The sequence below is a fragment of the Belonocnema kinseyi genome, chromosome 4 (genome assembly GCF_010883055.1).
Source record: "Belonocnema kinseyi isolate 2016_QV_RU_SX_M_011 chromosome 4, B_treatae_v1, whole genome shotgun sequence".
Taxonomy (NCBI): Eukaryota; Metazoa; Arthropoda; class Insecta; order Hymenoptera; family Cynipidae; genus Belonocnema; species Belonocnema kinseyi.
Genome location: NC_046660.1, coordinates 82,517,281 through 82,529,478, shown reverse-complemented (window position 1 = coordinate 82,529,478; position 12,198 = coordinate 82,517,281). Strand labels below are relative to the sequence as shown.

General features: G+C 31.8%; 1 protein-coding gene across 1 annotated transcript in view; it reads right to left on the bottom strand.

The window, feature by feature from the left end:
• Positions 1–12,198, bottom strand: part of LOC117171383 — a 370,121-nt gene that overhangs the window by 50,929 nt on the left and 306,994 nt on the right. The window contains exon 3 of the mRNA XM_033358636.1: positions 4,731–4,808. Coding sequence (XP_033214527.1) covers positions 4,731–4,808 — 78 coding nt within the window. The remainder of the gene's footprint in view (positions 1–4,730; positions 4,809–12,198) is intronic.

The following is a 12,198-nucleotide window of genomic DNA, read 5'->3' as shown; positions in this document are numbered from 1 at the left end:
TCGTGACCCGGCAATCTGCGAATTGCGCAAAAAACTCGAAATCACTGAAGACAAATTCTTCGAGATGAGGAATGGTATCCTATATCGTAAAAAGAGTGACGAACTCTTGTTTTACGTTCCGGTGGGGATGGAGGATATGTGATCCGTAAGTATCACGACGAGTTGGGCCATATGTCCACAGAAAAAACTGCTACTGCGATATTAAGAAATTACTGGTTTTCTGATCTTCGGAATATGATCAAACTCTACGTATCCAATTGCCTGAAATGTATAGCTTTCTATCCGATCACGGGTAAAAAAGAGGGTTTCTTAAATCCAATCCCAAAAGGGAACGTTCCGTTTTCCACGTTCCATATTGATCACTATGGATCGATTGATAAAAGAATTTCTGTAAAACAGCATATACTTCTCGTTTCTGATGGCTTCACTAAATTTGTAAAACTGTATCCAGTGAAAACAACTGATACCAGAGAGGCGATCAGCGCACTAGAAGCACATTTCCGAAATTATAGTAGGCCCAAAACAATTGTATCAGATCGTGGCACGTGTTTTACTTCAGGAGAGTTCGAGCTTTTCTTGTCAGAAAATAATATTGAGCATGTCTTAATTGCAACGCAATCTCCTAAAGCAAATGGGCAGGTAGAAAGAGTTAACCGCGATTTGGGGCCAATGCTAGCTAAACTATCAGATCCCTCTTGCATGAAACACTGGTACAAGGTAATACCCGAAGTCGAGTTGGCCCTAAACAATACAGTCAAAAAATCAACTGGGGAAACTCCCAGTAGACTTCTTTTTGGTATCAACCAGCATGGTACAGTTATGGACGTTTTGGCTGAACACTTAGAGCATGCTCGATTGGAGAATGAGACTCGCGATCTCGAACAACTCGAAAGTTTACGAGCAGAAGCTGATGAGAATATTGTTAAGTCTCAAGTTTAAAATAAGAAATACTTCGGTCAGAAGCGCAAAGAAGCTCGCAAATATAAGAGCGGAGACTATGTAATGATAAAAAATGTAGACGGTACGCCCGCGATTCCACAGAAGCTGATTCCAAAGTCTAAGGGCCCTTACGAAGTAACAAAAGTTCTGAGAAATGACCGTTATCTGGTCAAGGACATAAAAACTTTCAAATAACGCAAAAGCTCCATACAGGAACTTGGGAAGCCTGTCATCTGAAACCCTGGCGTTCCGAGAAATCTCAACCTGAGTAAATTACTGTATGTTCAACAAATCTCCGAAACTATCACAAGTGCGATGTTATGACGACAAAGTTCGAGCCGAACTTTTGTAGGATGGCCGAACTGTAAGAGTTTACTATTTTAGGTCGTTATTTGAAATTCGAATTATTTCCACAATGCAACTGTAGGTGGCGCTATGAGAGAAAGCAGGGAGGGGAGTTAGTCTTTCTCCGACCGTCCGAGGAGCTAGATGTATCGTTGTGTGATATCGATTAAACTGTTTTAAATTCAAGTATCTCGATCCTTTATTTTCCCTCACAGATCATAGTTATGGCAGTCCCCTGAATAGTTCTACAAAAAAGTCTAATAGCATGTTTTGATAAGCTCTTAGTCCAAAAACGTACAAAACTTTAAAGATATCAGAAAGTTTTTTTATTAAAATTTGTTGGGTATGTATAAAGTGTTTTAGGCTTTTGGATATTAGGTTGACCGAAAAATGTTATTAGACTTTTTTGTACAACTATTCACGGGGGCTAACTATTCAAAAGGATGTCAGAACTCTAAAAAAAAATGTGACATTTTGAAAATGAGGGGCCAAGTTCACACGTATTGTTAACAAGTACTTTTTCCATTTTTTCAAAAACTGACCTTTCCTCATTAATAATCTCATGTTAATTTAAAGTTCAGGGGACATGGTTAAATGTTGACTGACTTGAAAAAAAACGTAATTCCTTCTTCTGGAAAACCAATAAATTGGGGGGAATCGATCACCAAAAATAAAAAATTAAATTTTAACGGGTATCAATTTCGACCACCCTAGCTGAAATTTATACTTTTTCTGCTAACACGAGTTTTATAACTGTTTCTGGTTCCTTTGTGGACTTTGTGTGCTTAAAACACATAAAATTTCAAGTTTAAAATTAATTGAAGAATTTAAAATTGATAATGTAAAATTAAAACATTTTAATTTAAAAGGTTAAGAACTACTGCTTGAAGAAAATATTAAAAATATTAATAAAAAATATATTAAGACAAATATTTCGTTTGCTTGTGTGTGTGTGTGTTTTTTTTTGGACAAATATTCTCACTTTATCTAAACTTGTACATCTATTCTGACTGGATGGCACTTGCTAAAAGACGATTTCGCTCATTTCCATGAGCCTCGGGCTATTGCAACAAGCAAGTTTCGTTATAAATTAATTAGTCCCAGTTCTGTAGATTCCAGATATTACGAAGGCCCGAAGTATTGATAATATAAGAAAAACTGGAGCAAGCAAGCAGCTGCTCAACTTCCATGTAAATTGGTTTGGGGTCTGATTTTAGTTCTCGAACATTCACTTTCTAGTTACAATTATGAATGTTTGAGACACACAAACACAAAATTATATATCGTTTATTATCTGATCCATATTTGAAGGTTGCATTTAGAAAATAATTTGTTAAAATAATTCAACTCTTCACTTGAAAATTGAGCTTATTGGTCAAAATAATTTTTTTTTAATTCATCTCTTTTCTGGTAAAAATGTAATCTTTTTTGTTGAAAAATGCAACCCTTCATTGAAAATTAGTAATCTATTCTGATTGAGGGTTCGACTATTTTGTTAAAGAAATTGTTGTAAATTCATGTACTTTGTCGAAAAGTCGTATGTTTTAGTAGAAAATTCATCTACTGGGTTGAAAAGTCATTTTTTGGTAGAAAATAAATCTATTTTGTTAAAATTGCAATATTTCTACTTGAAAAGTTCAAAGAATATATTTCCCTATTTTCATGAAAGATACATTATTTACGCTGTTTTCAGAGCATTTTAGGCTGTGAAGTCTGCACTATAAAATTTAAATTATTTTTATTTATAATTTCCTGGTTTTCTAGTTTCTATTGTAAGGGATCGAAATATAAATACTGCAGGAAATTATCAAAGGTTTATTTTTCTTGTAATAAAAAGAATTACAACTTGTGTAAACATTACTTTAAAATTTATTCTAGCAATTTTGGCCTTCGAAATCGAATCAAGATTTTTGAATAGATCAATGTTTGTAGCGAATATAAAATTATGAATGCTAATTTTCCTTTTACTTTTATGAATAAAGATTGCTTATTATTTTATTTTTATTGGTAATTCATTTGAATCTGCTCGAATGTCTTCACTTTTATGATTATCGATAGCATTGGCCTGTAAGTTATTAATTTTATATAAAGTTATATTTATGTTAACTAAAATTCAATTTGAGTTTTGATATTTGCTATTGAACTTGAAAGATATGTTGATGAACATATTCTTTAAAAGCCATTAATTAAAAGAATTGACCAAAAACACCTCACAATACAATTTAAAACTATTATTCATATTTAATAATTATTTGTCAGATGGGGAAACAATTTTATAAGGCACTTTAGAGTTTACATTTCAACTCCATTCAAGAGATGCACCATGTTTCTGGCTCGATTCCAAAGTGGCTTATTTCCCAACCACCTTGAGAAAATATAGTGCCTAGTATATGACTTGAGTCTTATTAGAAAATAAGTAGCGTACGATTCATTTTAGATCATTGAAAAACATTGATCACACTACTATAAGCTCATTTATTTATTTATTTTAATACTACCATATTATCTTCTCATTTCCTACTCTTTTTAATAATATTAACAAATAATATTACTGAAAATTTAGTTTGGATCAGATTTTTTCAGTTTTTTTAGAAGTAACCAAGTAAAGTTTAAATAAAAAACAGGGAGAATATTCTTCCTTTAATATTATCAATAACTGGAAATTTATGTTTTTTTAGAATATGCGATAAGTGATTTGCAACTAGGTTATACCCTTGTAGAAAATTATCGATGCAGAATTTCCTCCAGTTAATTCCTAGCCCGTCATGACCAATTATTTTTCTACATGTCTGACTCAACTATTTTTTGCGCATTTCTCAGAAAAAAAAGGCTGGGTGTTTAGAAATAGCAAAAATTTAAAATTTAATTAAAAACAAATTTGTTCCTTATAATGTAGTCTGTATTTTGGAGCCCTAATCGGGTACTGGCTAGCCTGTCAGGACAAGACAAATATTTAACTTTATTTTTTACTTTTATAAAAAGAGCCAGGTTGTTTAAAAGTATCAAAAATAACAAATAAACTCTAAAAAAAGGAATTTGATTCCTCATTATCTAGTCAGCCTTTTGGGGCCCTAATCATGCGCCAGTTTAGCATATTAGAATTATAAATGATTCTCAGTGTTGAATACAAATTTATATTTCAACATTTATCTTTTTGTGCACATTTCCAAAAATATTCAGAGCTAGATTAGCTAGTCGAGACTAACGTTTGACCATATAAAAACGTTTCATATCTGCTCAGCGCCATAATAGATGGTCTTGTCAGTGCCAAAATTGCGGTGAGGATGGTCTATTCCGGCCCCGAATTGTTCCGCGATAATTTTCTTTGCAGGATTTTATTATGCGCTAAAAAGTAGGAATTTTCATGATTTTTCTCCGAACTTTAAAAATTAAATAGTATTGAAAAATCGAAAATATTAAGGAAGACTTTATGGTTTGATACGTACTCGAGGTTCCTTCGTCCTTGACGTCCTGGACAATTCTCCTGACGCTTTGAGTAAACTTGCCCACAAGATTGGAACCAGCTGAAACATATAATACAAACTCCGGTTATGATGCTGTTCATCAAAGAGATTCATTCCTAACTTATAATTAGAGCGATGCTTGCTAACTTAAGTTAGAAGTGTTTGAGGGAAAATGCAAATAAACATAATTAATCGAGAAATTTAAAGGAACATTTTCCTCACATATTACATACGAATCGAACTAATTTTCTTTTATTGTTTTTTTTTCACTGACTTCATAATGTTTTTAAATTGATCATTAATTACCTAGTAGTAACATTTGTTTGAACTCATGAGTATTTTTTAAATGAAATTTAATTTGCTTTTATGTGGGACGAAATGTATCCTAATTATTGTTATATTCAACATAAATAGTTGGTAATTTTTAATAACAAAGACATTCTGATTTGAAAGAATTGAGTGTAAACTATTAAATTTCAAGTATTTCAGAATTTAAAGGCATACAGTTTTAAAGTTAATTTTACAAATCTCATCGTTTTAGGTACTTGTTTATATTTTTCAATTTAAAAATATTTTAATTAGATCCTCTCTTGTAAATGTATGATTTGAAGAATTCTCAGAAGTTTAACCAATTTGAGAAATCTAAGAAAACATTGAAAACAAAGAGTTCATAATACCTGAATGATGAAAGCTTAAAATTGTTAAATTTCCCGACCTTTCCAATTTTTCTAAAGGCTTTCAGTTATAAAATGCATAATTCTCAAGAACCTTACCATTTAAAATTCTTGCTGTTTAGATTATTGAATCAACCAAAAAATTAGATAATTTAAAAAATTAAGTTTGTATTGTTTCAACAAAATTTGTATTACTATACCCAACATTTTTCGGATCAGTAACAAAATTTGTTTCGACAGATACTTCTTGCTTAACTTATTAAATTCTGATCAGTTGAATGTTACACTTTGAATTTATAAAATATTTACTTTTTAATTTTTGAATCGAATAATTTTTAACGCTTGCTGTTGTTCCAATTAGGTAGTCAAATTCTAAATTCTTAAATTTCTGATAATTAGGATAATGCAATTTTGAGCAATGTAAAATTTTGAAATACTACATAATAAATTCCAAAATATCTTTTCTGTCTACGTAACAAAAAAAAAGTTATTTTCCTAATGTATTCTAAAGTTTCTTTTGATCAACTATAATGACAAAAATATTCTCTTCCGATATCTTCGAATTGAAATGGTCCTTAGAAACAAGAAGGAAGAAAAAAGACCTTTCCCGGGTTAAACTTTCTGCTCTGATACTGTAACTGGAGAGCTTTTGCCTTGTAACGATCAAGCTTCCAATTTAGTGCTCATGTAGGGTTTTCAGATTGTTATCGAGCAAACTCGTTACTAAAACTTTTCCCATGATAGTACATTTTTTGTTTTATATACGAACAAGCCAGTTTTTTTGTCTAATTGTTACATTGGGTAATGAATATTGCAAAGAATGAAATTCTTAAGTAGAAAATGTAATTAAAGGCAGGACATAACACATCTAATATTATGATTATTAAGTAATATGATATTATTCCAGTGCTCAAAATGGGAGTATGTAACAAAGTAACTAATTTGTGACATATTTGAGTGATGAGATGTTCAGAAATCTTCACACCACTAAAACTTCTATCTTCACTCTGATTAATGACGCCATGCTTTCAAACAACAAACCAACTAAAGCTGCTTATATGTGCTCCATAATTAATGCGCTCTCTCCCGCAGAGAATAAATCATACCCTGAAACCACAGCAGTACGAACTACCATCGATTACTGTGAACTTGCTGAATTTTCAAACGAGCACGTTATCGAATTCCCATAAAAATTGCAAGAGCGGGAATATTATTTGCTCTACACCAGACGAGAAATAAAATATGTATTATGAATTGGCTATATGGCAAAATTTATGTTTGGATTTAATCGAAGTTTGGAACACTCAGTTTGCGTGTACTGGGAATATATTGTCAAAGAATCCTTCGAAAGTTCGGAGAATATTGCTGAATACAAGGTATACTTGGAATATATGCGGGAATATGATCAAATATGTGAACAAATGAGGAAATATATTGGGATATTTAGGAATAACCAAGAATATTGGGGTATTTGAGCCATTATTTATTTAAAGTTATTCTTAAATTATTATTTCATTGACATATTAATTAAAACAGCGCAACTTCTTATATTTAAGAGTGACGACTTTTTTAAAGTAACAGAGATATCTATTGACAAAAATCAAATTGAATTACCGACGCATGAAATTGTTTTGATGGCGTACAGGTTTGGTGGAACCGATGATTCTATGTTTTGAATTTTTTATCGTATGCGATAGATATAATTTTATTATATGAGCCATTAGCTCTCATTTGAAAAATCAGACGAAAACGCATTTGTAAGTAGGAACGATATATATTTCTAAAATCGGACGCAATTTACGTAAGGGATCGTCCATAAATTACGTAACGCGTTTTTCTTTTGTTTGAAAAAGACGAGCATGAAATTGATGTGAAGTTGAGAAAGACACAACGATACAAACAAAAGAAAAAAGTGTTACGTAATATATGGACGATCCCTAACTAGAAATACAATTGGATACATATGAGTAACGATAAACTTTTACACTTGGAACATCGCTTCATACGACATTGAATCTTCATCTGGATATTTAGAGATCCAGTTACAGTTAAAAGAAATAATAATAATTCATTTTCTAATGGTATTGCATGGAAATAAGATTAAGGATTGGATATTAGAGTTTTTCAGTACCCGATAACATATGGTATTTTTTTCTTGAAAGTGATTCCAAAATTTAGTGAAGTTGATGAGTATTTAGGAAAGATACGAAAGCTAAAAACTGAAAATGAGCAGTGAAACGTAAAGTGAAATACCTCCATGATGTGATATATTAAAGAATGATCTAACATTTGCGAAAATATATACAAGGCTGTGGTGAAATGTTTTCATCTGGATATTTAGAGATCCAGTTACAGTTAAAAGAAATAATAATAATTCATTTTCTAATGGTATTGCATGGAAATAAGATTAAGGATTGGATATTAGAGTTTTTCAGTACCCGATAACATATGGTATTTTTTTCTTGAAAGTGATTCCAAAATTTAGTGAAGTTGATGAGTATTTAGGAAAGATACGAAAGCTAAAAACTGAAAATGAGCAGTGAAACGTAAAGTGAAATACCTCCATGATGTGATATATTAAAGAATGATCTAACATTTAAGAAAATATATACAAGGCTGTGGTGAAATGTTTTCAATGCATAATTTATTTGTATTCAAATTAGATTAAACTTTAGGCAAGAATTCTAATTTATTTTTTATTTTTAAAACTGTTTTTTGATTCCATATGTGTTTTGTTTCCGTGCAGAGTAAAAATATAAAACTGCGGACTATTTGGGAATTCCTGTGAACACAAGAAATTCTTAAGATATGTAGGGACATCAGAAAATATGTGAGAAATTAAGGAAATATATTATAAACATATTCGGAATTTGTGGCTTGGTTGGGAGCGAAAGGGTGCGAGAATAGTGTCTATACACTTGAGCTATTATTTATTTAAACTTACTCTTAAATTACTCTGTCATTGAAATAATTAGTATAACGGCACAACTTCATATATTTTATTTATTTTATTAATTTAAACTGATACAGGAAATTTCGTAAAAAATTATAAATTTGAATTTAAAACAGGTAATTTCCCAAAGAATTAGATTTTTCACGTTCGGATAGGGAATTTTATAAAAGAATTATAATTATAAGATAGAACTGGAAATTTCTGTAAAGAATTATGATTTTAATTTAATTTTCACTGTAGAACAGGAACTTTTTGTTACGTAAAAGGGAGTTACTATATTTCTGAATCATAGTACAGAATATTGTCAATTGATATAATTTGACTTGAAACATTAGATTTTGGAAATTAATTGAATTGTGACTTGTCATAGGAAATTTTGTAAAAGAATTATAATTCTGAGTTTCGACGGGCAACGGATAAAGAAAGTATAAAAAAGAAATTCCCGTAAAGACTTATAATTGTCACGTAATAATTGGTGTTATTTATGGCGACAAGGGTGGTAGTAATAATAAGCGTGCAAGTTTTTCTGACTACTGGTCAATAGTCAGCAAAAATTTCACACTTTTTGTTACTACTACCCTGACCGACATAAATGCATCTATTAGTACATCTTATGCTAGACTCGGTTAGATTACAAAAAAAAATAGAAACCTTGAATAACCTAATAGAATTTTGGATGAAACGCATCAATCGAATTGTAAAATAGAGAAATCAGCTTTGCTTTTTACTCTGATGTAGAGACAAATGATACATTAGTATATAGTAGTACGTAATAAAAACAATATATGCAGGTAGCAAAGCGAGGGTAAGGGTAAATGGGAAATTTAGTGCTGAGCTACTGGTTCCATATTATTCAAGATGTTAGGCAAAGATGCGTTATATAATTATGACTATTTATTATATTCACTGACAAGTGTCTGAGAATCGCCCTCTTTGACGAAGAAGGTATGAATCTCGGAACAGTGAGGATGCCTTGGTTAGTGTTCGCAATTGATAAGGTTGTCATGGCAGAGTCAATCGAAGACTTGGAAAGAGTGTTGAACAAACTGAATACAAGTGAATTCTGTATCAAACTGAAAATCTGTTTCATATTTAAATTCTTTAGAAGTCAAAGTTGATAAAAACTTAACTTTAAACAAGAAAAGAAACGGGTTGGGGATAAAGTTATTACAATTGTTTTACAAAATTCTCCATTATCTTTTTCAAGTCAAAAATCTTATAATCTTTTAAAAATAATTATGATTCTTTAAAAATCCTTTAAAAGTATTCAAATCTTTTGACCTTTTTAAATTGACCGGGCTAAACCGGGAAAATGAACGGAAATTGAAAATCATACATCGGTTAGACACTCTGGTCAAGGAGTTATCAAATCGCGGGAATACCTCGGAATAGTTAAAAACATTTGGAAATACTATTTCGGAATAGTATTCTAGAATATTGATAAAATCTTTATAAATATTTCATGAGTATATGAGGACTATTGGAGTTGTTAGACCTTCGAATTTAATAATTAAGGTTCTAGTAATAATTCATATTTTATACATACAATAACGAGCCAACTTATTGTGTGATTTCAAACTGTCAGACTTTTATATCCATCCTGGAAATTTTCTCTAGCTTTTCTGGTAGTAACCTTATCTTAACCTTTCCTCTCAATTTCTCCAGCATGCAGCTCACGACGACGATTCGAACGAAATTTCGCTTTCCTCTCCCGTAAAATCGACGCTTCTAAGAGGCACTTTTTAGCTTCTCTATAGAGTACCCGAGTACTCCAGGAAACTCCTTTTCTGAGAGGCTTTCTTCTATCCTTATCCATCACGTTATAGTTTGTCAACTTGCACGCATTTCGAAGGAATCCCTTTGTTTGTTTACTTGCATGAATGCAAACGTCAAGTGTACAACAAAGTTGAGGGACATCACATCGTAGGAGGAATTCAAAAGTATTGAATCTGGATGTTGCTTTTTTCATTCATTTTTTTATAAGAGAAAATACAAATGTCAATCTGTTTACACTATTCCATGTTTGAGGAAGTGATCTGCTTCCTTTGCTTGAGAAAAATATTTGGAATCTGTATCTACTTCTGACTCAAATCAAGCTTCGCGGTAGAAAATCATCAAGTAAAAAAAGCGAATATCTTTACTTGAAAGAACGCTAATTATTGCATATGCATTGCACATCTCAGCCAATTCTTCATCGATTTGCATACAACCTTTTGAAATCAATAGAAAATCGCCAAAAAAAACACCTGCGCATAAGCATAGTTCTTTTGTAGAAACTGGACACAGTAGATTAAAAAACAAGCAAAATGTATCATTTTTAACAGTTTAGTAACGTTTTAAACTTTACTGATGATCAAAAGTGTTTTTTTTGTTTGTTTCGATCCGTATTTTTTTAATGAACTTATATTGAATGGGGAAGTTGATTTTCATTTATAATATCTAACAGAATATAAATATGCATTACATTGTGTTAAGTTTTAAATATTCTTATTACAAGTATTACAAGTAGATTCAAAAGTAAAAACTTTTATTAAAACATAAATAAAATCTCACCAAAAACACCTATGATTCAAAAAATGCTGCCTCGCAAAAGTTATCTATTCAATGAACATAGTTTGAGAAATCCATTTAATAAATCTAAAATTTAGATATCTTTCGGAATTACTTGGAAAACTTGATTTTACAAACTATGGTGAATTTCATGATAACTTTTTACATTGTGACATTTTTGCATCGTTGATATTTTCGCGATATAGTATTTTTTGCAGTAGTATTTATTCGATTATGGACATGATAGTTTCTATTTCAAGTGGATTGTTTTCTTATGCAGTGCGAGGGTGTACATTAGATCCTGATATAGTTTTTCAGAGAGGTTCTATCTAAACTATACTTCTTATCAGTTTCGATTTCCAATTTCCATTTAGTTCTATTCTTTCATGACTCTTCTCACCCTATTTGTGCTACTTGACTGTCAGGGTAGGTAATAGAGTATTCAAATGCAGTCTGAGGATGCTTTTGTTGGAAATAGTCTGTCTGCGGAACCAAAAAAGCTTAGGGCATTATACCATTGGCAGACAGCCAATCGAGAGAAACGTGTTGCTCATCGTTTACTACGCGAGTACACGTGTTCGAACATTTGTATGGTGGAAATTCAGGGAATGAGGACCTTTGAATCACTGTTGAATATTGATATGAAATTTATGCGGTGATGTCTTCGAGTATATCATGTAATATATTTTTCACGTTTTGATATAGCACTTAAACTAAAGTGGAAAGCGTCACGTGCGACCTATGAACAAGGGGCCTGGAGAAGTCATAAAGTTGCTAAAAGTCCAAGTCCATGTCCAAGTCCAAATCCAAGGCATGTTTGAAAGTTGAACTACAGTGAAACTCATCTATCGCACCGATTTTGGTGCTAACGGTGGGTGGGAACCAGAGGCGCACCAGTAGCGGTTGCTAACCCAAATTGTGGGTTTGAGTGAGATGGACTGGAAAATGTAGATTTTACTGAGAATAATGCTGAACAATTCATGATTCTAAGTAAAAATGAAGAAAAAGCTTTTTTTTTAATAACAAAATACCCCGTCGCTGTCCCGGTGACGGAGGGAGTGTGCGCGCCTGGTGGGAACTAACTTATTATAGACCGCTCCGCTTTCGTTTGTTAACGCCTGAGTACTCGCCTGAGTGACAATCGCAGACCTCGCGCACCTTGCGCAGCTCCTATTATACGAGGGTAGTTCAATAAGTCCTTAGAATGAAGTATAAAAACAATTTTTTTTGGGTAAATTTTTTTTTTTATTTTTCAACATAATCTCCTTGGAGC